A 20,709-nucleotide genomic window follows, 5' to 3' on the forward strand; every position below is an offset into this window, starting at 1 on the left:
TTGTGTCACAGATGTGGAGAAGAGGAAGAAGACTGCCTTCATGTTCTGCGAGATTGTTGGGTTTCACAACAGATTTGACATCGATTTATTAAACCAGACGACAGACAAGCTTTCTTCAGGAGCTCGTTTTGGGATTGGATCAGTTCTAATCTGGGAGGTGATGTGACATTCAATTACCATATCAATTGGGTGCAATTATTTGGGGTGATCACTTGAAAAATTTGGTGTTGGAGAAATCAAACTTTGTTGGATAATATTAATATTCTGGTGTATCAAGTTGTGAAAGATATTCAGTCTCAGTTAGAGACTATCGTGTTAGCCTAGAAATGTAAGGTTAATTCTAATCCTAATAATGCAGTTAAAGTTCCAGCAGCTATTAGGTGGGGTTTTCCTCCTCCATTATGGTTTAAAGTGAATATTGATGGGCTTTTGACCACCTTTCGGGAATTGCTAAGGCTGGAGGCTTGATCAGGAATGAGTTTGGGAGCTGGGTTGGTAGTTTCGCCATGACCGTTGGTGTTGATTCTGTTTTAGGTGCCGAATTCAAGGGAGCGTACCAGGGTCTTCTCTTGGCGTGGAATCTGGGATACCGTAGAGTGATCCTTGAAGTTAATAACAAAACTGTGGTAGACAAGATCAATAGCTCAGAGATTGCAGCTCAGTATACGAATCTTCTGTTCGCTATTCGCTCCCTTATTCGCAGAGATTGGGTTGTTCATGTTCGTCATGTGTTTAGAGAGGCAAACTTTGCTGCTGACCACCTTGCTTCCTTAGGCAATGGTGACGTGATTGGTATTTCAGTTCATGAGTCCACTCCTAGTAGTCTGTTGCCATGGATTTTGCATGACATACAAGGAGTTTCTTATAGCAGAAGCATTGTTGCTTAGGGTTGTTTAGGCTTTTGCCTCTTTCATTTTATCAAAAAAATTAATTTAAGAGATAAATAACAGACAAGGGTTATTTTATTTTATTTTTATTTTTTGGCGGAAAGTGTAACTCACGTATGAATTTAGAATGGGAAGGGGCCTTTTTGATACTAAATGGCACAATTGCGGGTTAATACCAAAACTAGCGAGAATGGTTCTTTTTGATATTTTGTGCCAAGTTCATGGAGTGAACCGATCCTTCGTTTCGACGATAAAATGACCTAAAATGATTAATATATAGTAGGTATTTTTGAAATTAAATTTCTAATTTAGATAGAGAGAGAAATTATAAAAACATGACTCAAAAAGGTGAAATTAAGTTTAAAAAGTAGGATACTTTTCCTCTCTCAAAAAACCTAGCGGCCAGTAGCTTGTTTGTTTTTCTTCTCCGGCTGCGTCAATAGTTTAATTTTACTGTTGGCAGTAGCCATCTCTTTTTCTATTTCGCTTTAATTTCATAGTATTTAATAAATAGCCTTCCTTTTTATTTTTATTCTTGAAGAATTAATATTTATTTTCGAAAATCAAGTCAAATAGAGATTGATGACCTTTCAAAAATGAAGATGGAATCGTTTATATGCTATATTAATTTTTTTATTGTTGTTTCAGATATTAAACTCTGTCTTTTCTCAAATTACAAAAAAATCACGAAGCAAACTTTTCTTACAAAATGGTCATTGAACTATACCTTTTATTACAAAAGGTACACCATAAAAAACGGACCGTTTTCACGCAAAAATACAACATAGTTCAATGACCATTTGTAATAAAAGGTATAATGCAATGATTTTTTTGTAAACCGCAAAAAGTTTAATGATCTTTTAGTAATAACATAAATATTTTTATAATAAAAGGTATATTTCAGTGACCATTTTGTAAGAAAATTCCGTTTAGTTACCTTTTTATAATTTGAAAAAAGATTAGTCATCTATTGAGTTTAATTATCTTTGTTGTTTCCTACTGTGTTTTGTTATTTATATGTGAAAGGTTGTTATCCTTTTTTTTATGAAAAATTTGTTGTCCTTTTTTTATGAACGATTTGTTATCTCTTTTTTTAAAGGTTGGTCAGGTGGTGGTGGTCGGAGGTTGTGGCTGCAGTTTCAGTTAGCGGAAGTTAAAAAATTTGATCGAGAATTGCACTTAATTGACGAAACAGTTACTAATTTAGTTCTTATTTTTGTAAGTAGATTTGCTAATCAAATAAGGCGTGTTCGCATATTACTCTGTTACATGTCAAATCATCGAGTTTAATTTTTGAATTCCCAATTTTTTTACAAATGTAACTGTTTCAGATTCTATTTTATGAAATTTGACGTATTCACAGAAAAAATTTAAAAAGTAGGATATTATATAAATAATCCCTTATGCTATTGGTAGCTTTGGAAATAATTACAATTTTGAAAAATTTGATTTTTCTCTTTGTTAAATCTTAGTAAAATTCCTTTTTTTTAAAAAAACAAATAAACATATCATTCAAAATTTCAAATTTTTATGTTAGTGACCCATCATTTTATTTTTAGCAAAAATCCTTCAATTTTTTAAAAATGTTCTCATATCTATCTTTTAAAAATTGTCATTCCTATTTTATCCTCATGGTATATCTTTTCTAATGAAAATCAAATTCTAAAATAATATAACGAACCGAGTCTTACATGATTCACCCATTAATGTGACGGAACTAATATTGAGTTATTAAATTATTTGATTTTTAAATAAAAGGTACCAAATAATAAATTATAAAAAATATGAAAGAATTTAGAATAATTTGCTAAAAATAGTACCGCTTTAGCACTTTTTCACACAATCTCTCCCTCACTCTTCGTGCAATATTCTATCTTTCTTTTATGAGAAATCCTTAGATAGATCGAGTCTACCACGTCATCCATGAACTAGCCTATCACGTTTTTTTGTTTATTATTCTTTTACACTTTTGAATAGTAATATTACGATAGTGCTATTATTTTAATAACGTGTCATAATTTGATAGTTTTGGTCCGTAAATGACGTGGTGGATTGAGAACACTGGATCTGGAAGGAGCTCCATTAGATCACCTGCCTGCAGAAGTGGGGAATTTGTGGCATTTGAGATACCTAAGCCTAAGAAAGACAAAAGTGAAGAAACTTGCAAAATCCATCGGCAGACTCTGCAACTTAGAGACGTTGGATTTAAGGCAAACCCCGGTATATGATCTTCCAGTTGAGATCAATAGGCTACTGAAACTTCGACATTTACTAGCATTTTTTATCAATATAAATGATGAACCAGATCCTAATTTTCAACGTGGTGTGAAGATGAATGGTAGCATTGGGAGTCTAAAGTCTATACAAAAGCTCAGTTACATTGAAGTAGATCAGGACACTGGCTTAATTCAGCAGGTCGAAAAGCTGACGCAATTGCGGAAATTGGGGATCAAAAAACTGAAAAGAGAAAGTGGGGTTGAATTGTGCAGTGCATTGGAGAAGATGCCCCATCTTTGTACTCTCAGGATATCTTCACTAAATAAGGAGGAGTTTCTTGATTTACAAGCATTGTCTTATCCTCCTCCTCTGCTTCAGCGTCTCAGCTTAAGTGGGCCGTTAGTAGAGTTGCCGCATTGGATAACCAAACTCAGGAGTTTGGTTAGAATCCAATTAAACTGGTCGAGATTGCTTGATGATGCATTGCAAATCCTTCAAGATTTTCCGAATTTACAAGAACTAGGGTTTTACGAGGGATACAATGGAGACGAGTTGCATTTCAAGAACGGATACTTTGGAAAACTGAAGGTGCTCTATCTTAGGGGCTTAATTGGGTTGAACAAACTGACTATAGATGAAGGAGCACTGCCCCTTCTGGAGAAACTAAGTATAGGGCCTTTTCCTAAGTTCAACAAAATACCCTCTGGAATCCATTTTCTGAGAAATCTAAAAAGGCTAAAATTATTTGACATACAAACACAAATTGTACTTGGAATTCTACCAGATAATGGACATGACTATTGGAAAGTTGAGCATATAGCAATTGTTAATTTATATTATAAGATTAAAGGAGAGCGATACCGTAGCTACAAGCTTGGCGATTCCGACTTGTTTAAACGCTTGGAGAGCATTGAAGAGTGATGTTCTTCCACAAGTCCCTTGCAGCTTGACTCATATTACATTTACAGGTATCTTGTTTTATTACAAGAAGTTTCATTACATAAATTCTTAATTACTATCATCTCCACAAGTCCCTTAATTCTTAATAGTTCTACTATGTATGAGTTATGACTTAAGAGGTGTAATATGTTTCTTACTCGAAATGTTTCAAAACTTGATTTCTTTTTCTTTTTTTTTTCCTTTTCAGAAGATTGTTTTGCTGCCAGATTATGACTCCTTTAAACAGATTTAATACTTAGAAATTTTACGTTGTAATTTGGGATATAATTTGTGGTTCCTCCAGGTCACAACTGCTATGCTGAATGAACTATCATGTCCTGCGCTCTAAAGTTCACATATATCTGTATCATCTTACTTTACAGGGCATATTAATCGACAACGAAGGATGGGACAGCAAAGTCTAATCAGAGAGCAGCCCTGCAGACTCGATAGCGTAAAATGCCGGTAATTGATATTTTCTTACTGTATCTGTCAAAGCATGCAAAGCACTCCAATTGAATTCTGTTTAAATGATTCAGATGTACTTTATCTATTCTACTGCTTGTCATTTGCCCACATAGTTGCTTAGCATGTCAAAGAAGCATCAGAACTAGGGGCGTGAAAAAAATCAAATCAAACTGAATCTGTAATCTGTTTCAGTTTGATTTTGGGATTAAAAGAATTTCAAAAAGCCCTTAGAAAGCTTCAACATTAATCATCAGCATATCAACTTTAACTTAGTTGGGAGCTACCAGAGTCGTTTAGGGTAGCATATATACTACAGCATATCAGTTTCAACATTAATCAGCATATTTTTGCCAAGGGTTTTGAAGAACCAGAGCCTGAAGATTTTTTCTATAGAAGCAAGATACACAAATTAATAGTTATAGAAGCATGAACATCTCTGTTACTCTAAGTTGAGTAAATTATCTGGTTGTCGCATAAATATTATCATTTCCAAATTTGTGCAATACCTGTCTAGTGATGAAGGTCTTGAATGAACTAGACCTCGAGCGGAGGGGTGTAAATGACCCTCATGTTTGAATTCAATTCGACAATTAACTCAATTAGATCAAATTCAAACTCGACTCGATTAACATCCAGTGCATAGTTTTACTAAAATGAGCCCAACTGGTAGAACATTATATTCTGGCAAGGATCATCCTCCAACCAAACATCATAAAAAATGGCTAAGCCATGCTCTATATCATAACTAGTAGCCATATATAGAGTAAACTACCTAATCTCCTACTGATCCGAACCTCAATTGAGGAACAAAACACCATACTCGATTAAACTTCAAAAGTCTGATGGTCATAACTCCTTATGCGCACCTTCAAGTCGATAAAACCGTCAGCTGTAAACTGATGGAAGCCATTTAGAAAAAAACCTGAAAAAGAAAGGTCGCCAACTTCATCCTTGCTTCGGACATTCTCGGTAAAAGACTGAAACCTGTGATTGATTTTCTTCCATTTTACTCCGATATCATAATAATAACCTAGATCCGATGAAGGAGGCCCAATACGACAAATTACAATTATCAGCTTTTTTCGTGGTCAAGTTTCATGGTGTAGTTAAATTTCTCTTTACATCCATACATCTCGTTTTGGCAACTCACAGTGACATATCAAAGAACGTTCTCCATGATCAGGGACTGTTCCCATGGACATGGAGTACGCTCATCACCACAAGATGGACATTTCTCAAGTGTAGATCGGCATGAACTGCATGACCGCTCAAACACTGAACCGAGATGGCAAATAGAGAAATCAAAAGTATGTTATTAGTACTATATAATTAATTACTAAAAGAAAAGATATATCAAACATTGGACATTTGCATTACTAGAAAAGCAAAGGCATAACTAAACAGATGCCTGCTCTCGAGCAGAAAAACATAAAATTAGCAAAATTTGGTGTATTTACATGTAATGATTTATATTAATTGGAGACAAAAAAAAATACGGTCAATATATATAGAATCTACCTAAATCTATAGCTGAACTGGATCTTTAGTACATACATTGAAAAGTTGAATTAAAGAAAACAAACATATAAAGGAAAAAAGAAAAAAGAAAGACCCGAAAGACTGGAATAGTTAAGAGTTGATGTCAGTTACAGCAATCAAGAATACGAAAATCAACGGAAACAACACAATTTTTACGACTTTGATTGACAGTATCATATAGGACTATGAACATCTATTTAATGCATGACACGTGACCTGATTATTTATCATAACAAATTAATAAAAAAATATATCTATCAATAATTATTTTGTAAAAATAGACATATTTTTTATTAATTGGTTGTTATAAAAAAAATTACACCACGTGTCACGCATTAGATTAATGATACATAATCCTATGTAGTGAATTTCATTCACCTAAGAATATCTTGTGCGATTGAGGTGGATGAATATATAAATTTTTGTTGCATTTCAATTACTATTCGGATAATTATACAACACAACCGTTGCGTCATGTCATTCGTGTAACAAATCAATTGCGCGTTAGCCATGTGGAAAATTAAATAATAAAAAAAGTAAACAATAATTAAAAGATTAACCGAATCAATTGGGTTGATGCAGTTTGTTTAAAACCCTACATCCTTTATAACCAAAGTGCTGTTTGATTTTTTTGACCTTAAAGAATGCTTTTGATTCTTCAGAATTAAATTTCAATTAAACCAAATGCACACAACCAAAAATATAAAAAGTGGAAATAAGGTATTAAATGTTTGTCTTATATAGTCCAATAATTACTTTTTCGTCTATACAATTTTTCTTTATATATATAAATAATATTTGTATTAGCTCTACCTGAAGATGAGGAAGGCAAAAAAGTTAGAACAATCAAGAATGGATACAAAAAAAATCCAAATTACTAAAAACATCCAAACTAGAATAAGAAAAGCTTGGATGTAAAGATTTGTGAAATAAAACAACCTTACTAATGCTATTAAAAATTAACTTATCAATCTTGAATGTCTTGTACTTGAAAATACGCTTATTTCTCGTTTTTCAAAGAGTCTAGTTGATGAAGAATTATATTAAAATCCATAATGACTTGTATTTCTTAAAACAAAGAGATAACCATTGTATGTAAAAATCTTCCAAAAAAAAAGAAACCACCCAAAGATTATTGCCCAATAAAACAACATGCATCCACGTGCTCCATGTAAAATGACAATGAAACAAAATATGAAATTGATGTTAAATTGGTTAGTAAATAAGCAATTAAGGCTAGTCGGTTTGAAGAGGTAATAATTACATAGTTATACAACATTGAATCAGATCACTATGTTTGCATTATTTGGTCTATATAAATAAATAATGTTAATGCTTTAATTATATATTGTTGATTGTCTTCTAGTATTCCGTAAGCGTGTTAGCAGTAACAATTTGGAATGTTATGCTATAGTATTCCGTAAGCATGTTAGTTTTCGAAGGTGATGCAAATATGGTATCTCGGTCTATAAACTCAGGATGTATCTCCTCGAGTGCAAGCTGGGGTTTCCGTCAAGATATTCAGCACCTTTCATCCTATTTCGACTACTGCAGTTTCGGTCATATCCCCAAAAGAGACAATGTAGAAGCCCATAACATAGCCCAAGAAGCCAAAGCATGCAAGATTCAAATGGCTTCTCCAAATTAGGGCCTAGCGTTATCTAATTGTCTTTTATCTAATCTATCGTTTGGAGAGAAAAAAAGTTAGAGTAATACCGTCTTAGAATAAAGGGTTGATAAATTAGATCTATTGTATGCAACCATTAAAATTGATTGATAAATATTAGAAGTCAATTAAATAAAAAAAACTTATATGAAAGTGATATTTTAAATTGTTTGTATTATTGGTATCTCTTCATTAATTTAATGTTCTTAGTTCATTTAAATTTGAAAACTCTTCAACTATTATTTATTGTTTAAATAACAATTCAAATTAACTGTTATAATTTTTTTATGATATTGATATTTTACTTTCATTATATCATTTTGTTTGTGATATCGTATACTTACAATTTTAATTATATATTGCCGAAAAAAATTATAACTTGTATTTACTAGCATCAGTAAACTTAATACCTTGATAAATTAATTAGTTAATTTGTCTGTATATATCAAATAGGAAATATTAACTAAATGGTCCAACAAAATTCATCAAAAAGGCACTTTGAAAAAAAAGAGTATTTAAGTATATAAAGTAAAATTGGCGATTTACAACGTCGGGGTACTATTGAGAAAAAAATTAAAAATCAATAGTTTCTGTGATATTTTTTCTTCATAAAATAAAATGAGTTATCAATATTTAATTACTTATTATATAACATATATTTTTTTACAAGTTTTAATAATATATATTGAAACAAACAAATGTAATAGTGTGAGTGACGGTATAATTATATAATATTTTAAGATATGAAAATTTATTCTTGGTAATTATAAAAAAATATTCTATTATTATTCTAATATTTAATTTAAATTTTTTTAGTTTATTTATAGGTCCCAACATATAAAAATTATGAATCCATTACTGAGTGAAGTTGTTGTTTGAATTTTTACTTTAACCAGACGTTATTAAAACTTGTGACTGTACATGATATTTTTATGTGAAATAAAGCTTAATTTATCTCTCTTCTATCATTATGTCGGTTTTTTTTTTGTTATTTTAGTAAATTGTTGATTTAAATTTAAAAATTTATTACTTAAAAATGAATTATCCATAAATTGATCATCATCATTATTCATCGGCATAGTGCGAAGTGCGAACAAATTAATAGCCAATTAGGTCCCAATTGTTTATTGTTGTCCGAAATTGATTAACTGGATATGAAAAAAAAAATCTGCAAATAAGATTCTTCAATATGATAAAAAGAAATTGTTAGCAACATATTTAACTCATATATTCATTCTCATTGATTAATTTTTTATAATTTTATTAAATAAATGACTTTAGACCATTGAACGAATATTTTACTATAAAAAAAATGCTAATAAACTCGAGAAAAATTTGACAAAGTCAAAATCTAAGAGTAGCTCCATCACTTTAAATCAAAAAATAATCAAACCAATCTTCTAGTTGCTTTCCACAATTGCAAAATATACCCTTCATCCTTTTCAGATTAATTTAATTGTATATCCTCAATCTTCGAATTGTTAATTCCACCATCATTATTATATTCAAACTTATTTTTCATTCATAAATTATATAATTAGAGACGGATATGGACCGATAAATGGGTCCGTAGTTTATATTTTAAATCAATCTACATTATATTGTTATATTATTATTATTATTTTAAATCAATCTATAAATTTTAATTGCACACTTAGAATAACTAATCTTTCACTCAATTAAAAAGTTTCAACAATTTTTTTTTTAATTTTGGTTTTAATTGTTAATATAACATACAAACTGAAATAATAACTAAAAATATTTAACAGTAATATTCAATATATAATATGGTAATTAATTAAATATTATAATATTAAAAATTGAGTAGCTTATAGCAAGTAACAACATTCAATATATTTTAATCAGTGCTTTATAATTTAATAAAAATAAAGTGTCATGCATATTCATCTTTGGCTGAATGCATATTGTGTTAAATTTTACATCAATCCACATCACACCCTCTTTTTTGGGTTAAGAAGAAATATTGCACCTTCTAGACTCTGAAGGGTATATCATTTAGGATTATAAAATTTAGTAAGTTATTTTGAAATATTTTTATTTTGAATAATTTTTTTGATTATAAAACTAAAATAGTATTTACAAAATATATAATTCAATTTCGTATTAAAATCAAAAATTATATACTTATATACTCCCTCTGTCACATTTAGAAAGTCTTTTTTATTTTGTCATTAATGGTGCTTTGGAATTATGCATGTCATTGATAGTCTTGTAAATAAGTTTTGCTATTGACATAATAAGTAAAAATGAAAAATTATGCTAAAAAGGTAAAATGAGACTTCTTAAGTGGGACACAAAAAAAATGACAGGGGGACTTTCTAAATGGGACGGAGAGAATAAAAATTATTTAATAATTGAGAGTAGAAAATTTAAGCAATGATTTTGAAACAACTAAACTAAAACTTTGACACCATCTTTTTATAGATTGAAGTCATAGAAAGCAAAAAATTTAGTCTTTCGATTTTCAATTTATGATTTTTAACAATTGGATTCTCATCCTTTGATGCTCCGGGCGGAATCAAACCGAAAATAGTCTTCTCATCGCTATTATCGTGACGCTCTAATAAAGACCATCGAGCAATTTCAAAGGTCACTTGACCGGATGATGTAAGATGCTAGAAACGCTGGACAAACACATATGGCTAACATCTAAATTCTCCAGAAAAAACTTTTAAATCAAAAATTAGGAATTTATATCCCTAACTAAGAAATGTGGAAAAGATTAGAAAGTTATGTCCTTTTACGTCGACGGTGTGGATAGGACGGGGAGCAGATGACTTGATCTCAAATTGGAAGGAGGAGAGTGTTACTTGTTGTTGGAAAAAACTATTACTTTGGCAGGAAAACAGAGTGAATCTCGTTTCAAGGTGACACATATTGTCTAGGTTCTTTGGTCGATTCAGTTCCCTCAACGAAATTATAACAGGAACAAATCCTCCTCTTTGATGCCCAGTCCTTGGAGCTGTTCATACAAGTTAGTTACCGCCTCCAGACCAAATTCTGAAGATCAACTTTGATGGTGGCTTTTGTGGCTGTAACGGGTTTAGGAGCTTGTGTGGCAAGAGATAGTACTGAGAGGGTCATTAACTCCGTATTTCAAGTGGACTAGGCTAATTCATCGGTTATCGTCGAAGCTGCAGCGTTGAGAGAGAGCATCAAACTGGCCTTGAGATTGAGGCTCTCATCTCCCAATTTCGAAGGTGATGCTAAAAGGATCATAGAGGCACTGAAGAATGGGATGTTACTAAATACCAATAGCAATATCATTTTACAGAATTGCAGAATTTTGAGTCACAACTTTCAATCGTGTTCTTTTTCTTTTGTTAGACACTCTCACAATTGGGTGGCACATAAAATTGCCAAAAAAGCCCTTAGAGATAATGATTTTTTGTAACAATCTGCTAGCACGCTAGAATCGAGACTTTTTTAAGTCGATTTTAATTAATTAATGAAGAATAACATCTTTCGACAAAATAGTACTATTTTGAGAGAGTTTTTAATAAAAAAAACTAGAATTTTATAGTTTAATTTTACATAATATAATCAATAATAATATTAATCATAATATTTAATATAAATAATAAGTATATAATAAAATATGGGATTATTTTACAAATACCTGTTTTTGGCAAAGTATTTACACCATTTTGACCTATTTTTCCCTTATTTCCTACATTACCTAATAAGCTAACAATACCCACTATATAAAGAAGTTTTATCTCATTTTAGGTTAAAACAAGTTTTATCTCATTTTAGGTTAAAACTTTCACATAGCCATTCTTTTTTCTCTCTTTTCTCTCTCTTCTCTCTCAAAGTTCTCTCTTCTTTTCTTCTGTTTTTTCGTTTGATTTTCAGTTTTTATCCTCCCGTTACTTTTCCGTTTGTTTTTCCGTTAGCGCTTCCGTTCGTCTACTTCCGATGGATTTTTTGTTGTTTCCGGCCGTTTTTCCTTTCGTCTTTCCGTTCGCACTAGTCCGTTTATCTCTTCCGTTCGCGCTATGAATTTCTCAACTCGTTTTTAGATTTGTGTAATTTTTTAGGTTTTTTGTAATGATTTAAATATTTTGTGAATAAATTATTGTATATTTATAATTTTTTGTTTATAAAATTGTTCTATTATTCATATAATTATTTATTTTGTTTTTCTCTTATTCATAAATTTGTTTATTAATATTGATTTTGTAAAGAACAAATTGATTTATGGTGCATTTGTAGTGATTTTATAATATATTTACGTTTTAATGTATTTTTTGTATATTTATAGTGTATTTCTGCCGTTTTTTAGTATATTTATGGTGCATTTACAGTGTTTATGGTGTATTTGCAATGTTTCATGGTGTAAACCACAAAAAACACTACAAAATGCCATAAATACACTATATATACACTACTTATACACTATATATAAACTACTTATACACTATATATACGCTAATCTTACACTATATAAACACCATAAAAACACTATATATACACTACTATTGCACTATAAAAAATAAAAAAAATTCCAGGAAACAAATCTATAAAAAATAAAAATAAACACTATAAATATATATGTAATACCCCGTAAGTTCAGGTGTCGTTTAGTGCAACGTGTCCGGCAGAAAAGGACCGGAGTTGCAAAGATAAAGATATGGGATATTAAAGAAAAGGATAATATGGAGTAAGACGTATATGTTTGAAGATTAGAATAAGAAAATAAGGAAAAATATCAAGAAAAGTTACAAACTAGAGTTCAGGGACTAAAGTGGTAATTTAACCAGTTAAGTCCGAAAATGGAATTATTTCGCCAAGGTCTGCGAAATGTTTCATAGTATTGGTGGTAAAAGTTTCAGGTCAATCGGAGACCTTTTAAAATTTGGACGCGGATTCATTTTGGGCTAAATTGTCAATTTTGAAGAGTTCAAGGACCAAAGTGCAAATTAGCCAATTTAGCCTCGAGAATAGAAATTGGAAGATTATCGACGGAAATAATTATTTTTGGAGTAGTATTATTTATTGGGATATAAATAATACGTAGATAATCGAGTTTAAATGAATAAATAACCGTTTAGTTAAAATTGAAAGTTTAAAAGAGAATTGGTTAAGTTAAAGAAATGAAGGACTAAAGTGGCTAATTAGCCAATCTATATAAAGAAAAGAAAGAGATCAGATAGAGGAAGAAGAAGGAGCGTACAGAAGGTTTTAGGCGATCGATTCGATCCGCCGCGGTTTCGCCGTTTCTCGTCCAAATCGAGTGATTCTCGCGCCGATGGATTAAGAATTCAATTCCCTATCATCTTTAAGCTTCAAATCGAGGTAAGCTTGACGTTTTGGTTTAGGGTTTCGAGCGGTTTTACCGTTTTAATGATTTTGAGTTTGAATTCGACGTTTTAAGCTTGAATCTTGAGTTTGTGATGTTATTAAGCGTTACGGATCGATTTAGTATGTCGTAGCACGTCGGAAATGGCCCGGGGAATGAACCCGGGGCTGCACATCGTGCAGCCAAAGGCTGCACGAACGTGCAGCAGACTGCACGTTCGTGCAGACTGCTGCACGAACATGTAGCAAGTGCTACACGATCGTGCAGCACAGCAACTGCACGATCGTGCAGCGTACTGCACGAACGTGCAGTACCCTGCTGCACGAACGTGCAGTCCCTCGTTAGCGGGAATCGACGATTTTGGCTTCCAGAGCCCTGACGCGACGCGGAAACTCGATTTCAAACAATTTCAAGTCGTGTAATCAATCGTGATTCGATTGAATATCAAAACGTAAACTAGGACGTTTAAAAGAGAAGGGTGATTAAGAGATTATCAAAGTTAAGAATCGTATTAGAGATACGATTGTGTTAACCTAAGTTTATAACTTAGGAGTTTGAATATTAAGCCTACGTTTATAAATTAAACGTACGTATGATTTGAATAGGAAGTGGATACATCGACGAGGTACGAGATCGACGAGCTGGAATAGTTAAAAGAGTGAATGACGTGTGGAGCTTACGTTTGGATATAAGGAATAGCGATCGTTGTGAGTTAAACTTTACTTTGAGTATTATTACGCAATAGATAGTTTTTATATTATAAATATAATATTAAACTACATCGCATGCTATAGTATTTTATCGATAGAAATGAATTTGTACATCGTATTATCGAATATATATAGATTGTGAAAACTAGTATATGATCCGGGGGAAACAAGCTACCTACTGGGTGTCAATAGGCTGTGTGATCACCAGCGTCCGGGTAAGTCATAGATAGAGATTTCATGGGTCGTCTATCATACTTGTTTGTGCATGCGATACAGAGCCTATCTGGTTGAACTATCCCGGGGCCTGTATCTGCGAGTCGGCTGGTTGAACTATCCCGGACTCATATCGATCGATCGTTAGATGTTGTGATAATGTTCATTATGCATACTAAGATATTAGGGTTTCGATCGGATCAAATGCTTGAAGTATAATATGTTTGTATATATGTGTTTTGTTTTAAATGCGATGTTATTTTCTATAATACCCTAGTAATGTGTTTTCTCACTCAGTATTTCCCCAAATACTGACCCCTCACATTGATGTTTTCCAGGTGTATAGAGTCGGATCAGACAGACCGTCTTTGGTGTGCTGGGTACAAGACCCCTTGGTGCTGCAGTAGTATACGTGTGACGAGTCTTAGCCTAGTATAGTTAGGTCTTATAGGTTGTGTACGTGTTTAATGTTTGTTTGATGTGACATCTTTTGGTTGTCAGTTTTTGTATTGATCGATAGATGGGCTAGTACGTACCAGTTACGGAAGTGAAATGCCCACTATGATTGTATCGATGATGTGTCTATATATGATGTTATGTTATGATTGTAAACGTGTCTTTCTTATTATATGTCTATAGGATAGTTGTGTTTGCGTTTCCGCGAAAAAGTTAGAGTGGTTTTAGGCTTGCTACGGGTTTCGGAGCTACCACTCCCATTCCCTAGCGCCGGTCTCGGCTCAATAATTTGGGTCGTGACAAAGTTGGTATCAGAGCAGTTGGTCCAGTTACCTCTGCTAATATGTGATTTGAGTGCAGTTGGTCCATGATACCACTGCAAGTCTGTGATTGATGTTTGTTTGTTCCTAGGTATTAGGTCATTAGACTAAGCTAGGAACTACTGCAGCTATAATTGAGCCATGTCTGATCCAAGTCGTTTGTATTATTTGTTTTAAGATCGAGCTGATTGATTGTGAATTTTTGATTGATTGAGAATTCTTGTTTGTTTCATTATGATAAGTATGATCGATGGATTGTGAAATTCTTGTTTGTTTCATTATGACAAGTATGATCGATGGATTGTGAAACCTTTGTTTGTTTCTTTGCGAAATACGTATATGGCGTATAGATGGTATCGAAATCGAATTGTCGGAATCGATTGAAGGGTTAAGATGTGCATGAAGAAAAAGTATGAAGTTACAGAAGTGGAAGAACCTACCGTGTACAGAGTTTAAAGGTCTAGAGAACTTACAAAACTCGAAGTTTAAAACTTTTTGAAAGTTGTTTGTGTAAACGATTTTGAAAACATAGTTGTGCCTAGACCCGCGATAGTCATCGATAAGTGCCACGACATTGATAGAAGTGCATCACTACATATATCTGTACATACATCAATAGGACATGCATCATATGCATTATGTTCGGACGAAAAGGTGAGATGTGGCAACTCTTTGGGGATGAGAGACGTCATCACCCTAGTGCACAATTTTGTTAAAATGAAAATGAAATTTGATTTAAAGTTCAAGATGAATCGTTTTATCGAAAGAGTTTTGAAAGAGTTTTGTTTTCATGTAAGTATACCTAGACCAGAACTCTGTAACGGAAGTGAAGTGCTCGCGAGCAAGATGCGGTCAAGACCAAGAGGCGAATGAATACGTATCGTTGCGAAAATATAGACGTTATGCTTCTAGGATATGAACTTAGTTTCGAGTTAACGAGCTAGTATATAGTTAAGATCGTGAATACGTTGGACAGTGATATGTACCCGATTAGTGATGTGTTAGAAAGTAAGTATCTCTTTGACGGGATGTCAAAGATCTTAAATGACGATATAAGAGAAGAAGTGAATAATAGATGTGCGTGATTAGCGGAATAAAAATGATTGGACGGTGAACTAGGACGTTCATATTGTATGATAGGAGTATGAAAAGAGGATAGTTGAGTATAGGAATCGATTTATAGTTTATGCTTTGAAGATAGAAGATTGCCCTTATGATAAGATGAGGTGGATATTGTGTGATATTAGAAAGACGTCGGATTTAATAAGGATATCGGCGATAGATGTACAAGGATAGGAGCGACGAGTCAAGAAAGCGTGTGATGGAATACAAAGTATATAGTATTGAATGTTAAACAAGGAACAAATGAAAAGGGTCAAGGGTTTAAGATAAGTAAAAAGGTTGTATGAAAATTCGAGGACGAATTTTTATAAGGGGGGAAGAATGTAATACCCCGTAAGTTCAGGTGCCGTTTAGTGCAACGTGTCCGGCAGAAAAGGACCGGAGTTGCAAAGATAAAGATATGGGATATTAAAGAAAAGGATAATATGGAGTAAGACGTATATGTTTGAAGATTAGAATAAGAAAATAAGGAAAAATATCAAGAAAAGTTACAAACTAGAGTTCAGGGACTAAAGTGGTAATTTAACCAGTTAAGTCCGAAAATGGAATTATTTCGCCAAGGTCTGCGAAATGTTTCATAGTATTGGTGGTAAAAGTTTCAGGTCAATCGGAGACCTTTTAAAATTTGGACGCGGATTCATTTTGGGCTAAATTGTCAATTTTGAAGAGTTCAAGGACCAAAGTGAAAATTAGCCAATTTAGCCTCGAGAATAGAAATTGGAAGATTATCGACGGAAATAATTATTTTTGGAGTAGTATTATTTATTGGGATATAAATAATACGTAGATAATCGAGTTTAAATGAATAAATAACCGTTTAGTTAAAATTGAAAGTTTAAAAGAGAATTGGTTAAGTTAAAGAAATGAAGGACTAAAGTGGCTAATTAGCCAATCTATATAAAGAAAAGAAAGAGATCAGATAGAGGAAGAAGAAGGAGCGTACAGAAGGTTTTAGGCGATCGATTCGATCCGCCGCGGTTTCGCCGTTTCTCGTCCAAATCGAGTGATTCTCGCGCCGATGGATTAAGAATTCAATTCCCTATCATCTTTAAGCTTCAAATCGAGGTAAGCTTGACGTTTTGGTTTAGGGTTTCGAGCGGTTTTACCGTTTTAATGATTTTGAGTTTGAATTCGACGTTTTAAGCTTGAATCTTGAGTTTGTGATGTTATTAAGCGTTACGGATCGATTTAGTATGTCGTAGCACGTCGGAAATGGCCCGGGGAATGAACCCGGGGCTGCACATCGTGCAGCCAAAGGCTGCACGAACGTGCAGCAGACTGCACGTTCGTGCAGACTGCTGCACGAACGTGTAGCAAGTGCTACACGATCGTGCAGCACAGCAACTGCACGATCGTGCAGCGTACTGCACGAACGTGCAGTACCCTGCTGCACGAACGTGCAGTCCCTCGTTAGCGGGAATCGACGATTTTGGCTTCCAGAGCCCTGACGCGACGCGGAAACTCGATTTCAAACAATTTCAAGTCGTGTAATCAATCGTGATTCGATTGAATATCAAAACGTAAACTAGGACGTTTAAAAGAGAAGGGTGATTAAGAGATTATCAAAGTTAAGAATCGTATTAGAGATACGATTGTGTTAACCTAAGTTTATAACTTAGGAGTTTGAATATTAAGCCTACGTTTATAAATTAAACGTACGTATGATTTGAATAGGAAGTGGATACATCGACGAGGTACGAGATCGACGAGCTGGAATAGTTAAAAGAGTGAATGACGTGTGGAGCTTACGTTTGGATATAAGGAATAGCGATCGTTGTGAGTTAAACTTTACTTTGAGTATTATTACGCAATAGATAGTTTTTATATTATAAATATAATATTAAACTACATCGCATGCTATAGTATTTTATCGATAGAAATGAATTTGTACATCGTATTATCGAATATATATAGATTGTGAAAACTAGTATATGATCCGGGGGAAACAAGCTACCTATTGGGTGTCAATAGGCTGTGTGATCACCAGCGTCCGGGTAAGTCATAGATAGAGATTTCATGGGTCGTCTATCATACTTGTTTGTGCATGCGATACAGAGCCTATCTGGTTGAACTATCCCGGGGCCTGTATCTGCGAGTCGGCTGGTTGAACTATCCCGGACTCATATCGATCGATCGTTAGATGTTGTGATAATGTTCATTATGCATACTAAGATATTAGGGTTTCGATCGGATCAAATGCTTGAAGTATAATATGTTTGTATATATGTGTTTTGTTTTAAATGCGATGTTATTTTCTATAATACCCTAGTAATGTGTTTTCTCACTCAGTATTTCCCCAAATACTGACCCCTCACATTGATGTTTTCCAGGTGTATAGAGTCGGATCAGACAGACCGTCTTTGGTGTGCTGGGTACAAGACCCCTTGGTGCTGCAGTAGTATACGTGTGACGAGTCTTAGCCTAGTATAGTTAGGTCTTATAGGTTGTGTACGTGTTTAATGTTTGTTTGATGTGACATCTTTTGGTTGTCAGTTTTTGTATTGATCGATAGATGGGCTAGTACGTACCAGTTACGGAAGTGAAATGCCCACTATGATTGTATCGATGATGTGTCTATATATGATGTTATGTTATGATTGTAAACGTGTCTTTCTTATTATATGTCTATAGGATAGTTGTGTTTGCGTTTCCGCGAAAAAGTTAGAGTGGTTTTAGGCTTGCTACGGGTTTCGGAGCTACCACTCCCATTCCCTAGCGCCGGTCTCGGCTCAATAATTTGGGTCGTGACAATATACTAATCTTACACTATATAAAAAATTATTGGTCGGTTTAGTCAGTTCGGTCGACCGAACCAAAAAAACCGAAAACCAAAATTGCAAACCGGAAAGGTATTTGTGAAATTAAAACAAAAGTATTTTTCATAAATAAAAAAAGTCAAAAAAGAAAATTCAAAACTTGAAATGTAAAGTTGTAATTAAAATGCCAAAACATGTATTCTGGGAAATTACTACATAAAATATATACATATTTTATGATGTAAATAAAACTGTTTTATATGAGTTTGAGAAAACATAAAAAAAAACAAATTAAGAATAAATTAGAAAAATATCAAAATGCTAGAAAAGTCAATTTATATGGATTTTGCTAAACAAAATACTTTCTTCGTAAAGTTAGTCCAACATCGGATGATAATCATCCGTGTCTCCTCTAATTTTCCCTTTTTATCAAAAAAACTCATGTACTAATAGCAATGCTCATTCATGGTCCTTTTAGACGAAAATACTCATGGCGCCGCCATTCTTAAAAAAAGTTTGACGGCGCCATGTCATCTAACAAGTTAGCAAAAATTCGAAAAAAAAATTGGAACATACAAAACATCCCTATTTTTATTTAACCAACCAAAACAGCCTTCGATAAATAAAACAAAACAACCAAATCAAAAGTCACCCATTCAAACCCAAACCATCCGCCAATTCAAAACCACCACCGCCTCCGATCGTCTTCTTATGTGAGAAGACGACCAGCTCATCTTCTCAAGTAAGAGAAGACGAGATGTTGTTCGTCTTCTCTAGAGGAAAATCCAGATTTTCCTCGTTCTTGAAGAACATGTCTTTGGTTCTTCACGAACATAGATGAATCTGTTTTTGATCTGTTCTTCAAGAATAAAGTGCCGCCGGAGAAGACGACCGGCGGCGGCGGGTGGTTTGGGTTTAAATGAGTGGTTTTGTTGGATTTTGGGTTTTGGTTTGATTAAATAAAAATAGGGGTGTTTTGGGTGTTCTTTTTTTAAAATTTTGCTGACATGTCAACTGACGTGGTGCGATCAATTTTTTTTTAATTGGCAGCGTCAGGAGTATTTTCGTTTTAAAAGACCGTGAATGAGCGCCACCATTAATATATAGGGTTTACTGATGGTTTTTGAAGTAGGAGGTGTGTGTGGGGGGGGGGGGGGGGGGGTGTTTGTTATAGAAAGGGCAAAATAGAAGGTCCGTGGTTGAATATTAGCTTCTAACATCTAATTTTCACTTTCTTTTAGACAATATTCTTAAATGGAAGAGATATATCTTGGCTAATTGTCCATTTTAATCCTTTAACTCTTTAACTTAAACCATTTCTCTTTTAAATTTTCTAATTTAACCAAATGGTTAAATTATTCTTTTAACTCGATTACTTTCGTATTATTTATATTCGTATAAATAATACTAACTCAATATTATTATTTTCCGCCAATAATCTTTTAATTGCTATTCTCGAGACTTAATTGGCTAATTTACGTTTTGGTACTTGAACTTTTCAAAAATTGCAATTTAGCCCAAAACGCATTCGCGTCCAAATTTTAAAAGGTCTCCGATTGACCCGAAACTTTTACCACATATACTATAAAACATTTCGCGGACCTTGGCGAAATAATTTTCAGTTCGGAATTTATATGGCTAAATTACCATTTTAGTCCCTGTACTTTATTTTGCGACTTTCTTAACATTTTTATTTTCTAACTTCAATTCCAACTTTATAACTGAAATATAATATTAATTCTCTCGCAATAATCTTTTCGAAACCGTCTTGCTAGAATTTTATATTTATCTTAATTTCTCGAAAATTCTTCCGATATTGCCACTCCAGCGACTCAACACTAGACACGTGGAGCAATTAGACAATTTAATCATTTGGGGTATTACAATTGATGATCTTTCAATAACAAAATGGATTCGTCTATGAGCTATACTAGTTTTATCTATTTTTTATTGTTTGTCTTTTTTATGAATGTTTTACTTTGTCCTTTCTTTATGAAAGGTTTGTTGCCTTTCTCTGTTAAAGGTTTGTTGTTTCTTTTTTAGAAGGAGTTGTTGTCTCTTTTTTAGAAGGAGTTATATCAAGTGTTGATTGA

The 20,709-nt window shown here is 33.2% G+C and overlaps 1 protein-coding gene and 2 long non-coding RNA genes across 3 annotated transcripts; all 3 read left to right on the forward strand.

Annotated features, from left to right (window-relative positions):
- The first annotated feature begins 1,040 nt into the window (after window positions 1-1,040).
- Window positions 1,041-4,599, forward strand: LOC126661783 (disease resistance protein RPM1-like). Its single transcript, XM_050355671.2, has 5 exons — window positions 1,041-1,080; window positions 1,987-2,105; window positions 2,251-2,264; window positions 2,945-4,072; window positions 4,427-4,599. The coding sequence occupies exons 1-4, from the start codon at window positions 1,041-1,043 to the stop codon at window positions 4,023-4,025; spliced, it is 1,254 nt and encodes a 417-aa protein (XP_050211628.1). The 3' UTR covers window positions 4,026-4,072; window positions 4,427-4,599.
- A 7,990-nt stretch (window positions 4,600-12,589) lies between these two features.
- Window positions 12,590-14,834, forward strand: LOC130014651 (uncharacterized). Its single transcript, XR_007637533.2, has 3 exons — window positions 12,590-13,035; window positions 13,645-13,746; window positions 14,301-14,834. It is a non-coding gene; the product is annotated as an uncharacterized LOC130014651 (long non-coding RNA).
- Window positions 14,835-16,660: 1,826 nt separating this feature from the next.
- On the forward strand, window positions 16,661-18,593 carry LOC126665140 (uncharacterized). Its single transcript, XR_007637534.2, has 3 exons — window positions 16,661-16,925; window positions 17,535-17,636; window positions 18,191-18,593. It is a non-coding gene; the product is annotated as an uncharacterized LOC126665140 (long non-coding RNA).
- Window positions 18,594-20,709: the final 2,116 nt, after the last annotated feature.

This window comes from Mercurialis annua, linkage group LG1-X (genome assembly GCF_937616625.2).
Source record: "Mercurialis annua linkage group LG1-X, ddMerAnnu1.2, whole genome shotgun sequence".
NCBI classification, from domain to species: domain Eukaryota; kingdom Viridiplantae; phylum Streptophyta; class Magnoliopsida; order Malpighiales; family Euphorbiaceae; genus Mercurialis; species Mercurialis annua.